General features: G+C 37.7%; 1 protein-coding gene and 1 long non-coding RNA gene across 13 annotated transcripts in view; both read right to left on the bottom strand.

The window, feature by feature from the left end:
- Positions 1-20,299, bottom strand: part of INTS6L (integrator complex subunit 6 like) — a 62,807-nt gene that overhangs the window by 22,561 nt on the left and 19,947 nt on the right. For 10 of the 12 annotated variants that reach the window (XR_013412575.1, XR_013412576.1, NM_001265682.1 and 7 more), the window contains 7 exon segments: positions 14,740-14,889; positions 13,841-13,930; positions 13,427-13,610; positions 13,039-13,167; positions 10,523-10,686; positions 7,966-8,118; positions 3,844-3,976 (listed from right to left, as the gene is read on the bottom strand). Coding sequence is in view for 8 of the 12 variants with exons in the window: in NM_001265682.1 (NP_001252611.1) it covers positions 3,844-3,976; positions 7,966-8,118; positions 10,523-10,686; positions 13,039-13,167; positions 13,427-13,610; positions 13,841-13,930; positions 14,740-14,889 (1,003 nt within the window). In the remaining 4 variants the exon portion in view is untranslated. 12 annotated transcript variants of the gene reach the window in all.
- Positions 17,622-19,546, bottom strand: LOC144338730 (uncharacterized). The gene is made up of 2 exons (XR_013413058.1): positions 19,496-19,546; positions 17,622-17,900 (listed from the first exon to the last, which is right to left on the bottom strand). It is a non-coding gene; the product is annotated as an uncharacterized LOC144338730 (long non-coding RNA).

The following is a 20,299-nucleotide window of genomic DNA, read 5'->3' as shown; positions in this document are numbered from 1 at the left end:
TATGCACTGTATTTGTATGTGGAAAACTGCATAACACCAATGAAAGATCAGAAAAGATCTAAATAAGTATTTGCAAGTCACCTATCTGTCAGAGGGCTAGTATCTACAATATATAAAGAACTTCCAAAACTCAACAGTAACAAAAGCAAACAATCTAATTAAAATATAGGGAAAAGTCAGTTCACCGAAGAACATATACAATGGCACATGAGCACATAGAAAGATGGTCAATATTGTTAGCCATTAGGGAAATACAAATTAAAACCACAGTGCTGTATCAGTATACACCTATCAAAATGGCTAAAATTTAAAAAATACTAACACCACCAAAGGCTGATGAAGATGCAGAGAAACTGGTTCACTCATACACTAATGGTGGGAATGTAAAATAGTATAGCTACTCTGGAAAACACTTAAGCTGTTTCTCAAATAACTAAACATGCAACTACCATAGGATCTAGCAATTTCACTCCTGGGCATTTATCTCAGAGAAGTGAAGACTTATGTTCAAACCTGGAAGCAAAGGTTTACAGTAGCTTTATTCACAATAGCCAAAAAGCATAAACAACACAGATGTCCTTCAACAGGTGAACAGGTGGAGAATCTGTGGTATATTCATGTCATAGTTTGTAAACTCAGCAGTGAAGAGGAACAAACTATTGATACTTGCAACAACCTGAAGGAATCTCTAGAGAATTACACTGAGTGAAAAAAGCCAATCCCAAAAGGTTACATACTGAATGGTTCCATTTATATAACATTCTTGATATAATTAAATTATAGACATGTAGAACAGATTAGTGGTTGGCAGTGGTTAAGGAGGGGATGGGTACAGGAGGCAGGTAGATGTGGCTATAATAGGGCCTCATAAGGGATCTTTATGGTGATGAAAATGTTCTGTATCTTCACTGCATCAATGTTAATATCACAATTGTGATACTGTACTGTAGTTTTGCAAGATTTCCATTTGAGAAAACTGAGTAAAGAGTATATAGGATCTTTCTGTGTTATTTCTTTTTAAAAAATGTTATTAAAAATTGTGTTTAGGCTGGGTGCAGACTCATGCCTGCAATCCCAGCACTTTGGGAGGCCGAGGTGGGCCAATCACTTGAGGTCAGGAGTTTAAGACCAGCCTGGAAAACATGGTGAAACCTCGTCTCTGCTAAAAATACAAAAAGTAGCTGGGCGTGGTGGTGTGCGCCTGTAAACCCAGCTACTTGGGAGGCTGAGGCAGGATAATCACTTGAACCCAGGAGGCAGAGGTTGCAGTGAGCCAAGATCATGCCCTTACACTCTGGCTTGGGTGACAGAGACAGACTCTATCTCAAAAAAAAAAAAAAAAAGAAAACAGAAAAGAAAAGAAAAAGAAAAAGAAAGAAATTGTGATTAAAAACACGTAATACTTACCATCTTAACCATTTTCAACTGTACAGTCCAATAGTGTTAACTGTATGCATATTGCTGTGCCACAGATCTCTAGAGGTTTTTCACCTTACAAAACTGAAACTCAGTTACACACTGAAGAACAAGTCCCCATTTCCCCCTCACCCAGCCTCTGTGTCTATGAGTTTGACTACTTTTAATACCTCATATAAGTGGAATCATACAATATTTGTCATTTGGCTTATTTCACTTAGCATAAGTCCACTAGGTTCATCCATATTGTAGCATGTCACAAAATTTCCTTCTTAAGGCTAAATAATATTCCATTGCATGTATATATACCACATTTTCTTTATTCATTTATCCAACAGTGGCATTTTTTTTTTTTTTTTTGGCTATTGTAAATAATGCTGCAGTGAACATGGGTGTGCAAATATATCTTCAAGATTCTGGATTCAATTCTTTTGGATATATACTCAGAAATGGGATTGCTGGATCATATGGTTAATTCTATTTTTAATTTTCTGAGGTACTTCTGTTTTCCATATTGGTTGCACCATTTTACATTCCCAAGAGTGCACAAGAATTCCAATTTCTCCACATCTTTACCAACACTTCTCATTTTCTGTTTTTGTGATAGTGACCATCCTGAGGGGTGTAATGTAATGCCTTACTGTAGTTTTGATTTGCATTTCTGTAATGATTAGTGATGTTGAGCATCTTTTGATATGCTTGTTGACAATTTGTACCTCTTCCTTGGAGAAATATCTATTCAAGTCCTTTGTCCATTTTTTAAGCAGGCTATTTAGGGTTTTGTTTTTGTTTTGCTATTGAAATGTAAGACCTCCTTATATTTTTTGGAATTTAAGCCCTTATAAGATATATGGTTCGCAAATATTTTCTCCTATTCCACAGGTTGCCTTTTCACTCTGTTGATCATGTTCCTTGATACACAAGCTTTTAAGTTTGATACAGTCCCATGTATCTAGTTTTGTTTTTGTAGCCTGTGCTTTTGAGGTCATCTCTTTTTATATTATTTCTTACAACTGCATGTGAATCTACAATTATCTCAAAATAAAAAGTGTGTAAGTGGTATGCAGTATCTGTTCTTCTGTGTCTGGCTTATTTCACTCAGCATAATGTTTTCTAGCATAGTACCTACAGTTAACAGTACGGATTGTGTACTTGAAAGATCAGTAAGAGGGTAGATCTTATCAGGGCAGGAGGAAACTCTTGGAGGTGACTGATAGGTTTATGACATAGATTGAGGTGATGGTTTAATGGGTATATACTTATCTCCAAACCCATCAAGTTGTATACATCAAGTATGTACAGCTTTTTGTATGTCAATAGATCAAGTAGATCAAAAAAATGTACTTAAAAATAGAAAAATAATACCATTAACAGTGTAAGTGAAGATTACATAGTCTAATCTCTTCACTTTATAGTTGTGGAAACTGAAGTCATAAAGACATATTTAAGAAAAGGGATAAATAAATCTGCAAAATACAGATACTTTTTTACTGGCAGTCTTATTAATCTGAAAGCTATAACTTATATTATATGTTAATGATAATCAGCTCTTAGAAAGAGAACATCCCTCTTAGGTTGGACTAAGAAATAAAGTAGATAGGTTATATAAAATAATCATGCTAATACATTTATAATGACTCATTCTTAAACTTCTTAACTCAACATTTGAAAAGTATTGCAATTTCAGTATATTCAATGTATGTTGTATTTATAGCACTAAAAGTCTCATAGTTTTAGTGATCATATGAAAACTTAGTAAAGATTTGACCATTTTTGCAAAAATTAAGAAACTCCATGAAATAAAAACATTTACAACTTTACAACTAGAAGGATACTGTGCAGTAAGTACTACATTACTCTAAACAGATGTGGCTCTTCAAATAAGGGGAAAATATCTCCACTCCATTTTCATTAGTATCTGAGTAACAGCTTCTTGAATTGTTCCTTTTAGAATCTTGCTATGGAAACCACAGCTTCTACAATCACAGTCATTGCAGAATTTGCTCTGGTACCTATTTCCTTAACTTGCTACTCTGCCTAAAACAGATGCCTCAAGAGCATTTATCTTCTGAGGAGAAACAAGCATAAGCCATTACTCCCACCCCATGGTAGCTTTGTTTTGGTATTTTTTGGCCCAAACTATACAAAAAAGCCAAGTGCACTTCAAACTGGGGACTGGGGGTGGGGCGTGCATTGGAAGTTGCAACCTGAAGAACAGCATAAGAATCACACACTGAAGGTCAAGCTTCTCTTCTGTTTGATGTAAAAACAACAAAAAGAAGACAAACAAAACAGAAAACAGTATGCAAATTCTATCCTTTCAAATCAGTTTTTTACTGTCATCTACATTTAAAATGCTTAGTCCATTATGGATTTTTCATTTCCGATGTATTTTAAAGATGATTCAATGGCACATGTTTTACTTACCTAAAAGAGGAAGTAAAACTGGGTAGTTGTAAGGCATCACAAAGAGGTTTACACAAGTTAAAGTCGTACTGGCTTTTAAATAACCAAATGGATATCCAAGTTCATTGTACTTTCCACTGCTAGTAACAAATACCTGAGAAGAACATGAAGTAATGCACAGTGATGACAATAAGGATTTTATGTCAAACCAAACCCACAGTAACATTCCATAGCAGCATCTATGGCACAATTTGATTGTAATTTTAAAATAGCAGTAGTGTTTTTAGCCTATGGTTATGTCAAAATATATTATACTAGGCCAGACTCATGTACTAGGATTACAGGTGGCTCACACTTACAATCCTGGCACTTTGAGAGACTGAGGTGGAAAGACTGCTTGAGGCCACGAGTTTAAAACCAGCCTGGGTGACAAAGGGAGACCTCATCTCTATAACAAATTTAAAAAATTAGCCGAGTATGGTGGCACGAGCCTATGGTCCCAGACCCTTGGGAGGCTGAGGCAGGAGGATGGCTTGAGCCCAGGAGCTTGAGGCTGCAATGAGTCATGACTGTGCCACTGAACTCCACCCTGGGTGACAGAGCGAGACCCTGTCTCAAAAAAATCATACTAAATATGAATGTTCAGATTGCAATTCTTCTATAAATTATATTAAGAAATGAAACTATACTATGCAACAACCATTCAGAGACCACAGGCCACATCAACGGTACCCACATATTTACTTACTTAGCAAAATGAAAAATAAAGCTGAAATACTGCTAAGAGGAAACGAGCCACTAAAACAAATTAACTTCTCAAAAGAACAAGTGGTAACCAATGCAGACTGCAAGGAAAATAGAACATAGTCCCATGCCTGAAGCATGAAATTACAAAAACAAAGCCTACTTAAAGGATTATGTAAACAGTCTTCATTGTACTATTATTGCTCTATGCTCTTTGCTGCCTCCTTCCCCTACCCATTTATTCATTTTTCTTTCAATAAATATTTACGGAGTAACGTATTATAATAAGCCAGGCACGGGTGCTAATTATTTTGAGGCAGCAAAGAGATACTTTGGGTCAACCTGGAAGGCATTTCTCTTATAAATTATGCTGGTAGTGGCCAAGTGCGGTGGCTCACGCCTGTAATCCTAGTACTTCGGGAGGGCGAGGTGGGTGGATCACCTGAGGTCAGGAGTTCCAGACCAGCCTGGCCAACATGGCAAAACCCCATCTCTACTAAAAATTGCAAAAATTAGCCAGGCGTGGTGGCGCGCTTGTAATCCCAGCTACTCGGGAGGCTGGGCAGGAGAATCACTTGAACCCGGGAGGTGGAGGTTGCAGTGAGCTGAGATTGTGCCACTGCACTCCAGCCTGGGCAACACAGCAGGACTCCGTCTCAAAAAAAAAAAAAAAGTTACACTGGTAAACATTCAGTGAAGATTAAAACATTGATCTTCATTCCATGTGACTATTTTCTTACTCCTTATTGATTTCCTGATGTGATTCCTGTATCATCAGCCCCCATACAGTTGATATGTTGTGCTGGGGTCCCCTAGCTGCCATGTTTTCTCTGTTCCATGTTCAGTCTTTGGTCCAAACCACCAATATATACTTTTGGAGACCTGGACCTTTACTTTTCCAAAGTCCTTTGGCAGAATCGTTTACAACAAAAGTCAAACCCTGACATTTAACAGAATCCATTTACCTTGCTAGTTCTCGCTACCACCAATATCACCTACCAATTCACTACCTTCTTATAATATTAAGTTATCACTAAGAATAAGTTGTTATAATTTATGTAATGTAATTTATGTAATTTATGACCCCACAGAACATGAGTTGTACTAAAACATGAGTCTACTAGATTTTGTGTCATAATTTGAATGATAATAGAAACAGATAACTGCAATAAACCATGTTGGATTTTATTTCCTAAGTGTATATATTAGAAGAGAGGAAAAATTCATCAAAGAAAGATTTAAAAAATCACATGCACAAGGCAATCAAGGGTCAGCTCTATGATTCCCATGAAAGGAAAAGCACTGTATTTTGTTTCTTTCTCTCTTTCTCTTTCCTACCTTCCTTGGCCCCTTGAGTTTTTCCAAATTCCTCATCAGCCACAGATTCATAGATTTTTAGGGTTCCAAAGGATCTTTAGAGCTAGTTCAGACAAAATAAGTGCCTCGTGCAAGGCCACATAGTTGGTGACAGAGCTAGGGTTAGGCTCTGGTCTCCTTTGTGGTTTTGCCAAATTTCCTGGCTACCGGTTCATTTTATTCTTTTTCACTACTGCTAATTCATCACGTTAAGAATACTCTAAAAGAAAGTAACATAAAGTACAGGAAAGAGGCAAATGACATATTTAAGGGGTTGTGCAGGAGCAAGGACAGTATTTCTTAAGTTTCTTGGAAGAAGGTTTCCAAGAAATGTGCTATATAGAAAAGAGGGGTTATTTTAGGGAAAAGCTATAATTTGTAATTTTATTTGCTTTCATTGTAAAAATGTTTTTCAACCCATAAATTCAAAGGTCTTATCTTTATTTTAAATTAGCAATCTATTATCCATATCTCTACATTTCTAGCACTTTTGGGGGTAAACTGTAAGTATATAGCTCAATGAATGCTCACTAAGTGAAAGTACATGTGTAAACAGCACACGAGTCAAAAAACAGAACATGGCCAGGCACAATGGTTGATACCATCATCCCAGCACTCTGGGAAGCCGAGGTGGGAGGATTGCTTGAGCCCAGGAGTTTGAGACCAGCCTGGGCGACACAGTGAGACTCCGTCTCTATTTAAAAAAAAATTTAAAAATTAGCCAGGAATTGTGGTGTATGCCTGTAGTCCTAGCTCCTTTGCGGGGGGCTGAGGTGGGAGGATCACTTTGTTTGAGCCAAGGAGGTCGAGACTACAGTGAGCCACGATTGTGTTACTGCACTCCACCCTGGGCAACAGGCTGGACGCTTCTCAAAACAAAACAAAAAACAAAAAAGAAAAGAATGAAAGAAAGAAACAGAACAAAACCAGACATCTCCTTGTGTCGTCTTCTATCCACTACCTTGCATCCCCCCAAGAGAAACCACTATCCCGACTTCTAACAGAGTAAGTTAGTTTTACCTCTCTCTGAAAGTATATAATACAGAATCACACAATATGTAATCTTTTCTGTCTAGCTTCTTTGCTCAGTATTATGTTTGTGAGATTATTCTGTTTCTTGTGCTTTTACATTCTTGCTTTAAGCCTGCTCCTTTTTTTCTAACTAGTTGTAGCATCTTGAGAGAATTTAAGTAGCTTACAGACAACTTGTAGCAATAATCTCACATTTTTAAGATAAAACAGATGGCAGTCTGAAAGTGTTCCTTGCATAAATAGAGCCTAACAGTTACTGATTGCTATAGAGTCCTATATATTAATAGAAGTAGAACATATATCTTTACAGTTTAGAAATAGAACATACATCTTTACAGTGTAGGGCTTTTTTGTTGTATCCACATAAAAAGGCTGTGACTGCCATCTCTGAATTTTTACAAATTAAATTCCATAGGTGACTCTATTAACCAATTAGCAAATCCTTCTGGCTTAAGTGTAACACTTGGAAGAGCCAGTGTATTATATCTCTATGCATTTGTCTCATCCAAGTTGCAAAATCCACACTACACACATTAGTGTGATTTGTACTACAGGATGAAGACTTTTATTATATTACACTAATATAGAAATTAGTTTCAGGGCTTATGGTTCTCTGCCTAATCTATCCTGTACTCCCAATCTGTCAAGTTCAAGGTAAGGGCTACACACCTTGTTTCAGCTGCAGATGCCGTACCTGAAGTGAATTACATCCTTTAGATTAGGGATTCTTAAGCTGGGGTCCATGGGTAGACTTCAAGGGGTCCCCCAAATTCTCAAATATACATGTTTCATCAGACTCTATTGCTTTAAATGGCAATGTACAGTAGACTAACGGTTCATATTAGTCTGAAATTATTTGCCTGGCCCTGTTGCTTATTTGACAGCATTCGTGAGAAACATTATTAACAGAGTCAGTCCAATTATTTTGAGATTAACCTTTGAAGCTTCTTAAAACAATTCCCAGATCCTAGAGTGGTTACAGACATTCGGCTAATAGGTAAGGATAAGTACCTGCCAGCAGGTATGGGGAGACTTTCGTTCCAAGATATACTGGGTTAAGGGCGAAGGTTCAAGTTCATATTTGTCAAAAGGAAGTTTGTCTATTACCATTGGCTCACAATCTATACAGGAGAACCTCACAACAGGATGAGATGTTCGTGGAGGCTAAAACAATTTTTAAAAAAAAAGCAGAAAAAATGGTTAGGTCTCAAAACAAGCTTATACTTCTGACAATTCTGCAAGTCCTTTTATATTTTGTTACATTATCACTGAGATACAGACTACCATTTTGAGAAAGAAGATTACTAGATCTCTAAGAACCACCAATGGCTTCCACGGGAGGGCTCAGATTCTTTACTATCTACTTGACATTAGGAAGAGGAAAGGTAAATTACAACACTCATAACTAAAATTTCAGTGAGTTGAAAAAAAACTGTTTTGAATGTTTAAGAAGTTATTATGAGTCGTAGGATGAATGTTGAATTTCAGATCTATTTTATGACCTCCAAGAATTCCCTGCCCTTCATTCCTTTGTACCATGAGGTTACAGATAGTCCAGATACGTTGGGAATGAAGAAATCCATGCAACTTTCTAATAAGGTAATGAGAGGGCTAAAGCCATGAACAAGCAAGATGAAAAACAGTAGAGGGATGGAAAGGGCAAGATAGAGACTGATAAAGAGTCAGTCACAACGCCAGGGCCCAGATGAATTTTTGCAGCATTGCTAACACCAATGTGTTTGCCTTGAATAGCTGGAGCTGGGGATGCTTTGTGCTAGGCTTCGAAGGCCTCTGTACCTGGGGTACTGGAGCAGATTAATGGAGAAGCCATTTAAGTAACAGGTTTAGCTTGTGTGATTGGAGAGCACCAGAGAAATAAAGGCGAACAGCAAGGGCAACATGGAGAGAGAGGGACACAGGACAAGTCCCAGAGACAAAGTAAGAAGTGGGTCAGCCTATTCTTATTGAGAAATCTGTAAGGCTAATATGAATACGATAAAATATCTCTGCTTCCTTTATAAAAAGAAAAACATATGCATTTGCCTTTATAATTTACAATTTTAAGATGTTTGGGGGTTGAGAAAAATAGCTCTTAAATGAACTTTTAAAGATGGAGGACAATGTATTACAGTTTAAATGTGGTGTATTTTGTGTGTATATCTATCCATAGAATGGTTGATACAAACAAACCAACAGATCTAGTGTGCTTCACAATTTACTGGCGTGTTTGTGTTTTGCCTCTTCATGTTGATTATCCTTAAGGTAATAGAAGAGAATATGACTGATTAAACTTATCAGAAAAAATAAACAAAATTTAAAAAGAAAAAAAAAAGATGGAGGAATGGTAACATGAGCTATGTGTGAATTACTTGTAATGTCTTTTATTCTATTTTGTTTTTTCCCGACTTAGTTTTAATTAACCTCGTGAAAGGTTTCTGACTCCTTAGATTTGAACAGGTAAAAATGTAATAAAGACAAGAGTGATGACTTGTTGCTAAGAAAAATGAAGTAAATTTGCCATAAAACCTATACTCTGGAGTTTGGAAGAGCTGACGTTTCGCAGGCGTAACACCTTGAAGCCCTGAGGAGAGGAGTGGGACATTTACCCTCACCCACAGCAGGGGCCGAAAGGATTCTTCAGTCTTACATTCAGGTCTTTCATGGCCACTTCTGAAAAAAGCGCAGAAGCCTAAAAGCAGTAATCCAGGAGAAAATGCAATTCACTGTCAGAAATTTCTAAAACTGAGACAGAATATAGATTAACTGAACTAGGAAGATGTTAAATAGAAGAAGTAGTGATTTGTTTGTGTCCCCTCCTGAGCCCACACTAGGGAGATTACTCAGGCCTTCTTACAATTTGGGGAAGGGGAAAGAAGAGAAAAGAGAGAGTGGGTTTCATACCATCTCCCTTATTACTAGACACTGCCCTCCCTCCAAAAGAAAGGCCAATTGATTTGGCACTAGGAGCAACTATAATAGCAAAGTCTCTCCTACCAAATGCAGTGACCAAAAAGACAAGTTCTTGCTTAGAGATTATTTTTTAAATATTGTTTAATTACCCATCATTGAAAGGTATATTGCTACAAAAGTCCATTGATGACAAAAAGATGACAAGTAGGAAGAAGTAGAATTTTGAATATGCTTTTAATATGTTCCCAGAACCTATCCAAGGTATAAACTATGTTCAAACTTCCTGAGGCTGTGCATGAAAACCAAGGCCAGTACATTTTAGACATTGTGTTTGCCACATAAATCAAGTCAGCTGCTCTGAAATGAAAACCAAGTAACAGATTATAACAGCATCAAAAACAGCAATGTTTTAACATCAAAAAGGGCAGCTCAAGTGGCAAAGGCAACTGAAGAATGACAAGTATCAGAAAATAAAGGAACTCCTCCTTTGATTTTACGCACAAAGCTAGACTTCCAGTAAGAGATAGAAGGCAAAGGAGGGAAGACTTACTTGTCTGTGGCATGGCATAAAGGCCTCAAAGCTATTTAAAAAAGTTCACTGTAATCAGAAAATTGAAAATCCAGAATGATGTTTACCTTTTTGTTTTATGACACTTACTAGTGAAGGTAAATTCTGATCTGGCCAAAAAGATTCTGGAATTGGCCAATGTCCAACAGGAACACCAGTTTTAGAGTTAGGTCGTACATAAATGAGTTTATGACAACTATGCCATGGCTGAGCAGCAAATGAATTGCTTGGCCTAGATGAATCCATAAGTCCATCTAAAAGTTAAACAAAAGACAAACTAAGGTGTGAATTTCCTTTTACAGCTGCTGATCTTCTTGTACAAATTTTCCAGCTGAAAGCAAAGTCCCAAATAAAACAAGAACAATGATTCATGAAAAATGAAAGAAAAAAAAAAAGTAACTCTACTAGGATTTCTAAATGTTCTCTCTAGCAACTCTTTTCATCTAATCTGTCTCTTCTAACCCAACACCCCGCCCCCCACCATTCTTAACCTAGTAAGAGAATATGCAGTTATGCAGAAAACTATGGTAAAACTGGTTTTAAATTTTCTGAGACTCGTACACATAAATTAAAAACATCAGAACACTACAGTTATTTTTCAAGAATTCAATTACTAAATTAGGCAAATGAAATTGTTCACTCCCTGGTATAGCTTTCACATTTCTGGAATTGACACAAATAGATCATAAATTCCATTTATATATTCTTTCTATTTCCAAATACATGAAAAAAAGTGTTCTTTGCCAAACAATTAGACCCAATGACCACAAAGGCAAAATAAAAACTAGCCAAATTCACTTAAAGATATAAGAAATGCAGACAATGTGTACATAGTTGAGGGGAGCACAAAGCAAACACATCAAGTTTATCATGGGCTAATTCACTATGGTTTCTCCATCCACCATCAAAATTCCATGGACAATAGGTGCTGCATAATGCTGAATAATGTATCCTGAATGCATTTTAATGATTTAAACCAGCATATTTCATTTCCTTCCTCCTTCTCCCCCCCACCCCAAATCAGGGCAAGGCAGACTTACATAACCTTTCAATGATAATATTTGTAAAAGATATGTTTTAATGATTTCAGTCTCATTTTTCTTAAACTACCAGTCATTTGAATAACTTATTTAAGCATTACTTTAAACAAGTAATTTCTTTAGACTAGAAGATTTAATGGGTCTACTGTGCACTAGGGAAAAAGACATGTAATGGCTTTGGAGGACCCCCCTTAGGCTGAGTTCACAATTCTGACAATGTGTATTTTTCTGAGGAAAGGGTTCTTCACTTTCCTCAGAACCTGAAAGGTTAAGAACTCTGGACAAAGGAGAACTGGAGCTAGAAAAAAAATCTGAGCCATTTACATGACACCAGATCCCACTAGGACTTCAATATGTAAGTTCCCAGTTTATGCTAAGATAGTGAGCACGAAATTTTGGATTGCTAGCAGTATAACATGCCCTTCCTACACAGCTAATTTAAAATAGGCTGTGGAGCCTCAGTCTTTTATGGCAGATGTTCTTAACTTGGAGGTCCAAAAAATCCCTGAGATTATATACAAAATTGTGGATGTGTTACTTATGTCTGTATTTATAGGGAAAGGGGTCTATATTTTTTCCAACAGCTTCTCAAAAGGATGAGGAACTAAAGAGCAAAACAACAACAGTGACAACAACAACAAAAGATCAGGAGCCACAGGATCCACTGCTTCAGACAGAAATGTATAGATTTCTGCCCTTATGCATTTGACCCCTTTGTTCTTGGTCAAGGCAATTAAAACATATAAATCAGGCTAGACAAGCACTGTGGTAGTAATAATGGAAAATACACACACACACACACACACACACACACATACATACACATGGACTTCCTAGGAGCTCTGTTCGTGCAATGCATTACCATGGAAGTCTTGCAATGCATTACCATGGTGCTTGTTTAGTTCCCTGATCCCTCTGAAATCCATCTGCATTCAAGTGATCACAAACATCCATTCACAAACTATCTGGAGATTCACTACAATTTAACTTCCCCTATGCAAAAGTCACCCTACTTTCATCAATTTTTGGATGTCAAACTTTCTGTGAAATCTCATTTGGAGAAAAGGTTGCTCAACCCTTAACTTCAAAGTGAAAAATTGACCGGGAAAATACTAGTGTAGGATCTTAGAGAAGATGAGCAGTTCCTGGATAAACATTCATAATTTCTTGCTGAGGTGCAGAAACTAACACATATTTCATAAAGATGGCTTAGCATATTTGGCACTCACAAAACAAAAACCAGATTATTATTTAAGTACATACCATAGTGAATCTCCAGACATTTTGTGAATAGAGAAGTGAATGAGTCAGTGCAATCCAAAGACTGGGACCAGAGAATATAAAATGCACCAGGAAAAGGAAACACATTCTTAGGAACATCCAACATGAAATTAAAGTTGTTAGAATTTGGCTACCTGACACATATACATAGGTAGTTGTTTGGATGGATGTTTGTAACCACTCAAATGCATGTGGATAGTGAAGACTGTGTCTATAATAATTGATTTAATGTCTTCTCATTCTCCTATATAACACTTTAGGGTTAAAAAAGTTTATCTACTATACCTTCTCCAATAGGAAGTGGATCTGGTCCTGTTTTTTCAAAATTAATAACTACACCACTCTGAACTTTTTGAACTAGAGATTCTAAACATTGATTCAACATTCTTTGTGTTCTCACACAGTAGGAGCGACCTATCCCAGAAGGAAAAATAAACAGCACAAGTTTGATCAAATAAAATATAATTTCATAATATAAGCATTTTAAAATCCTAAAATATAGCTTGAAATAATCATAACTACATTGGCAGCAAGTATCATACCAATGATGACTTTAAGCAACAGAGTTAAAAGGCTTTGAAGGAAAACAAGTAAAGATTGGATATGGCATTTAATGAAAAATATACTCTATGCTCTGAATTTTTCCTTCAGAAACGTTAAATATTGCCAATACCTCCTGTGACTTCACACATCTGTGTGATGGCAGATTCATCAGTTGGTACGCTCCCTAGTTGCTCTGGTTCGGTAGAAGCCACTCCAGGCAAACGCAACACCAGGGCAAATAACCTTTGATCCCAACGAAAAGGTTCTTTGGTTAGTTCACTTCCAGGCAGAGGGGAATTCAAAGGAAGATGGAGCTGATAAGGCAAAAATGTGAAAAGGTTCATCATAACAACCCATATAAAAATGAAGAAAGAATTAAAGGGTTGACTTTTTCTTTCATATAACTCAATAAAATTAAGCCATCTTTCAAGGATTACCAAGATGGGTGATTTGACCAAACTTATTCTTAACTGGAAATGCCTCCCACAGAAATAGCTACATGTTCCCTGCCATTTAAACAAAATTAAAAAAAAAAAAATCTCACCTCTTCTTGAACACCAGCAGTACTTGTTAACTTGTTTCCATCTGTGATGGTAATTAAAATAGATGGTTCTAAAAAAAATGGATTTCTCCCCTAAAATACATTTAAAAAGCATTAGAGCCATGTAAAGTAATAGAAGTGTATTTAAACTTTTACATTTGCCTTGCCAATGATCTCTCAAGAATATGATAAAATTTGTCTGGATAAATACGGAAGAAATTATCAGGGAACGAAATAGGTGGGAATCAAAATAACAACCCCTGAAGAGGTAATATTCAGTATAAACTGAGAAATTCTTATAATTCAGTAACTCCCCAAACCATTAACATTTAAATACCTCTCTCACTCTGCTTTCCAAGTAATCATAAAATAATATTACAAGATTATACTGGCATTATCATCCACCCTCATGAATCATTCACTTGAGTCAAAATCCTGGCACAGATAGGACACTAGTGACTTACGTGCTGCAACCTGGAGAGTGACTCTGGTTACTGTGAGCACAGACTTTAGAGGAGGAAAGGACAATGGGAGCAACAGCAAATTCTACTCTGCCTTCTTATCCTAGAGCTTTTTCATCAAATTGGGAGGGGCAGAGGAGTTAAGGACACTGAAAGTTTCTTTCCAATTGTCTTGTTCCGATATTTCTCAGCCGTTTATTCGCATCATTCTCAAACATCTGATTATCTCATAGTAGACAATTTTAGCTATTCTATTATCAAGCCATATACAAGAACCAAAAGAAGAGGGGTTTTTTAAAAGTATATATTTAAAAGGTAATATGAATCTCATTTTTGGAGGTTATGAAAAGTAGCAGAAAACTCAGTAACCATGCCCAATTTTAAATTCTTACCCCAAGCCACCAAAATAAATTAGCTGTACTCACTCAAAATTTTTTTTACCTGTCCATAATTGTCTATTCCAGATATTAATCTATTGAGATTTAACAAATCAAATGAGGATCTTAGAGCCTGACCAAGAGTAGTCAGTCCAGAAGCCTGAAGATTTTTTAGTTCGCTCATGAATGTTGCATGATTTTCCTTCCAACCAGCCTGCAAACCAAACATTTACAAAGAATTTCTCAATTACACAATGAACAATATATAAAGTACAAACATAAACAGCAAGTATCAAAACTCCAAGAAATTTACCACTCCTTAACCTAATTCTATTCTATATCTTCACTGATCAGGTAGAACTAAAGCAAGCAGTTTCGGAAAGACCTGCTAGCTCTAACGATCAACTGCAAAGAACTGAAGTCAAAAATACTTCGTCCATTATGGCTGAAGGACTGTGGCTCAAGAGGTCCAGTTTTTTGTTCAGGCTCAACCAAACCTGCCAACACACGTTACCCTAGCTTGACATTGATGGTAAGCATGGAGTAAGGGGCAGAGGAAGGAGTAGTTATTTTTTAAATGCATTGTCCTTGGTAGAAACAAACAATTTGTTATACTGACTGTCTGAGCTACATTAATTCTTCTAACCAAGATTCTTCCACCCAAGCAATATTTTCACTTTTAAGCAAGAGTAAAGAGGGAATAATAGGAATAGAGCCACACTTATTCGGATATAACCCTTCTGGCATCTTCAAGCATTCAGAAAGCCCAAGATCTAGAATAAGAGGAGAAAGAAAAAGAAACAAAAAGTTTTGGCAAAGAAGCAGCGTCCCCTAGCCACGCCCAGCAGCTATGAACAGCAGCAAACAACCAAAGATCCAAGGTCAACAGCCAACATGCTGTGATTGATTGCTCTGTAGAATAGAAGGAAGGAAAGGATCGTGCTGACTGGTCTGAGATGGGTATAGAAACAAAGCAGCAAAAAAATGCTGAGAAGAGAAGCTAAAAGAAGAAGGTGGCAGCTAACAGGAAGTCACAGAGGAATGGGCCAGCAAGAAAGAGAGAAGACAGCACAGCTTGGCAACAGAGTGGAACAGCCACTTGAGCCTCGGAGAGCCTGAGAGGAGCAGTGTGATATGCTAAATGCTGAAGTTATGCCAACCAGGCCAGTACAGCGGGAGGTGGAAAACAAGAGCAAATGGTACCGAGATAAACCAAACCATTTGAATTTCACATTTAGCTGAAGGCATATAGTCCATTATCCATGCAACTACATCAAACACTCTTTTCTGGTTTCATGGTCTTCCAGAGCAATTTGGATTAGTAGAATGACTGAGAAGTAAGAAAGGGGTCAGGTTATTGGCTATGAACCCTGTTATGAAATACCTGTGTGACCTTGAGCAAACCAGTTGGCTTATTAGGACCTAAGTTGAAAAGGAGGATGATCTGATAAGCAGGGACACTGTGTAAGGCTGAGAATACCACCTCACAGAGTCATTCACATCGTAATCTGTGAGAGTGGCGCCCCCTAGGGTTAAACAGAACACAACCTGCATAACCCTACAAGGTGAAGGTGATCTTGGTTAAGATTCACTCCAGGTCCAATAGCTGGCGATTCTTGTGAAATTAAAGATGTGCTTAGCTTGTTGTCTTTTATTTTAATATTCCTAACATATCCTATAGGTCGAAGCATTTAAAGGTTAAAACTTTCCAGGTGCTCTTTTGGTCAAATTGTATATATATGACTTTTAGCACTGGGAATATAGGGAATGAGAATAACTCTTTATGGCCCAAGGAAAATCTTATTGGACTAGATAAACTAAACTTTAGTGAAAAGGAAGCATTATGGTTTAAAGTGTCCTTTCAAATACCTGGAACTATCAGTAGTTGATTATAAATCATACAGAATTAGGAAGTTAGATTTCTTCTTTGGGGTAGAAGAGAAAGGTGTACATCTGGGTGCAGGAGAGGATCAATTCTTTCTTGTATTTATTCAACAATTTTTTTACTGACAAACTATGCTATACTTGGCAGAATGCTACGTGCTGGGGATATAGAGAGGAATGAGCTCTTGAGGGGTTCCTGCCACAAAGGAATAAGAGATGCATTTATGGAGACTGAAAGAACAAGTGACCAGAGAGTGAGGGAAGGCTTCTCACTGAAAATGGGACATTTGAGAAAGCCTGATGGGATGAAGTGAAGATCATGAGACTCACTGATGTGAGGGGTGGAGGAGACTGTGCAAGAGAAGAGAACAGATAAAAGGATAGGACTTACTTGAGAACCACCAGTAATCTGATTATCATTGCTCTGGGCACATGGCAGGAGGCAAGGCTGATTAAGATAATTTGGGTTCTGACTATAAAGTGCTTTGTACACCATGCTCAGCAGACTGGATTTTATCTGCTGGCCCTGGGAAGAACTCAAGGTTTTAAATCCGGGGAGTGGTATGATCAGATCTGTATTTCACTAAGATCTCTGCTGGTAGTTGGAGAATAAATTGTGGGGTGGAAGGGAGGCTGAAGCTTGAGGCAGGGAAACTGGTTTGGAGACTGCTGAAAGAGCTTATGAGAAAAGTGATGAAAGCCTGAGTTAGGGCAGTGGGGATGGAGAGGATGTTGCAGATTAAAGAAGTATTTCAGAGGAGGAGTCCTAAGGATTTAGTAGCTAATTAGAGGGACAGGTGAGAGAGAAAGGGTCATGCATTATGTTGAAGTTTCTGGCTTTCGCAAACTTGTAATGGTGGGCAGGGGTCCTTTACCCTGAAGCCATTATATAAAATTGATTCTTGTTTTTGGAGTTACTTCGTTTAGCAATCTTATTTCCACACTGGAAACAATGGTTATATACCAAATTTGAACTCCTGAAGGGCCATGTGGTAGTTCAAGGTATAATTTTAAAAAACTAGTGGACTGTTTGGTTTGGTAAAGGGCTAGGATAAGATTTGGGTACCACTTTATGACTCATCATGATTTAAAATAATGTGTCCTGATTGTTAGTGGTGTTATTCATCAATCTGTCTTCAAATTTTCCTTTAGAATATGGAATGAAAGCATTTTACAAATATTAATAGTTTTCTTCCTTCCCTCCTTCCTTCCCCTCCCTCCCTTCTCTCCTTCTCTCTCACTCTCTCTCTCTCTCTTTTTCTTTCCTTTTTTTTTTTGAGATGGAGTCTCACTCTGTAGCCCAAGCTGGGGTGCAGTGGCACGATCTCGGCTCACTGCAACCTCCACCTCCCAGGCTCAAGCGATTCTTGTATCTCAGCCTCCTGAGTAGCTGGTACTACAGGCGTGTGCCACCATGCCTGGCTAACTTTTTGTATTTTAGTATATTCAGGTTTTCACCATGTTGCCCAGGGTAGTCTTGAACTCCTGAGCTCAGGTGATCCACTTGCCTTGGCCTCCTATAGTGCTATGATTACAGGAGTGAGCCACTGTGCCCGGCCCAGATATTAATAGTTTCTGTATCTAAATCTCTGACATTGTTTTTAGGTTAATTCCTATTCTTTGCAATGAATTGGATGATATGGGAAATTTTTAATGCCACTCCTACCTCAGTACTACAAAGTACGTAGGCTACATTTACTACCAAGAGCAATTAACTCGTTGGTAGGGGTCCAGCTCCCTATATCAAGAGAAGAACCAAATGTCCCTACGACCATTGTTCAACATGCTGAAGGAAAAAAGGCCCACAGATTTATTGAAGTATTTAGAGAATCTTATTAATGTGATAAATTTCTTCCAAAAAGATAATTATAAAGAGATAGTGAGTATACATTTATACTCTCCGTTCATTGCTTAATTTTTTTTCACAAATGAATTCAGGACAGCTAATTTGCCTCCTTAATATGGTTTTTTCTTTTAAATTACTTTACTCCAAAGATATTGTATTCTTATGTTAGTAAAAACCTTCACTCCTGATAATAACTTCCATACATTCTTACAGAACTTTACCAAGTACTTTCACACTTCACATTGGCTTAGGACAACCCTATAAAATAGGCATGGCATTAACATCCCTATTTTAACAGACAAGGAAGAAGTGAAACATAGTTGTCTTGTTTATGTAGTGACAAGTCACATTCTACAGCTGCACTATCTGATACAGTAGCTTTTAGCTACATGTGGTTATTTAACACTTGATGTATGGTTAGTTTGGATCAAGATGTGATGTAAGTATAGAATGCATTTGGCATTTTGAAGATGCAGAACAAGAAATGCCAAAATCTCATTATTTTTGTACTGATTACATGTTGAAATAATAATGTCCTAGATATTTTTGGTTACATAAAATATTTTAGTAAAATTAATTTTACCTGTTTTTACTCTTTACTGTGGCTAGTAGAATTTTTTAAATTATGTGTATGACTGGCATTGTATTTCTATTGGACACTGATGTTCCTAAAAGACCTGAAGTTGAGGTATGAGAGCCTGGCCTTAAAAGCAGCAGACAGTAGACACACTACAGAATCCAAGGCGGGGTAAACAGGAAAATCAGTCTGATAGTTACATACAGGACAGCCTGGAGGAAGGTGAAGCTGTAGTCAGAAGAAGCTAGGAGGTTTGAGGCCAGGCGCGATGGCTCACACCTGTAATCCCAACACTTTGGGAGGCAGAGGCTGGCAGATTGCTTAAGCTCAGGAGTTCGAGACCAGCCTGGGCAACATGACAAGGCCCTGTCTCTTCCAAAAATACACACACAAAAATATAGCCGGGTATGGCGGTGCGCACCTGTGGTCCCAGCTACTCAGAAAGCTGAGGCGGGAGGATCACTTGATCCCAGGAGGTGGAGGCTGCAGTGTGCCATGATCATGCCACTGCACTCCAGCCTGGGTGACAGAACCAGGGCCTGTCTCAAAAAAAAAAAAAAAAAAGGAGGGGGAAGATGAGGGGGGCAGGAGGAGGAGGAGGAGGAGGAGCAGCAGCTAAGAGGCGTGAATAGTAAGTCACACCTAGGGAATCAAGACCTGAATTCGTATGGAAATACAGATGAAAGAGTTAAATGAGAAACATGTGAAACAAATAGGACAGGACTTGGTGACAGAGCATGGGGCCAACGGACAGACAGTAAAAGATGATTACAAGAGGCCTAAAGAATGGAGGTTTAGGACAAAGGAGTAACTTGGGATGGGTAAAATCCTAAGCTAAGGGTTTATTATCTTCACAGGTCAAATTTTAAAAGTCTCTCCGAGGTAAAATAATCATGATGATGACTAAGGATAGCTAATATTTATCAGTGCTTATATGCTAGGAACTCACTTATACTAAGCATAGCATGTAATATACATCCTTCTTACATGAACCTCACAGCCACCCTCTGGGTAGGTGCTGTTATTATCTCCACTTTATACATGAGGATACTGAGGCTTGGGAAAGCGAAGCAACTTGTCGAGGCCAAACAACTAGGAAATGGCACAGCCAAGATTTGAATCCAGATAGCCTAACTTCAGAGCCTACCAATTTAAACCACTCTTCCACACATTATGGATATCGGCATACCTCATTTTACTGTGTTTTGCTTTATGGCACCTCACAGATACTGCATTTTTTACAAATTGAATGTTTGTGGCAGCCCTGTATTATCAGTGCCATTTTTCCAACAGCATGTGCTCACTTTGTGTTTCTCT

This window comes from Macaca mulatta, chromosome X (assembly GCF_049350105.2).
Source record: "Macaca mulatta isolate MMU2019108-1 chromosome X, T2T-MMU8v2.0, whole genome shotgun sequence".
NCBI classification, from domain to species: Eukaryota; Metazoa; Chordata; class Mammalia; order Primates; family Cercopithecidae; genus Macaca; species Macaca mulatta.
This window is presented reverse-complemented; position numbering and strand designations above follow the sequence as displayed.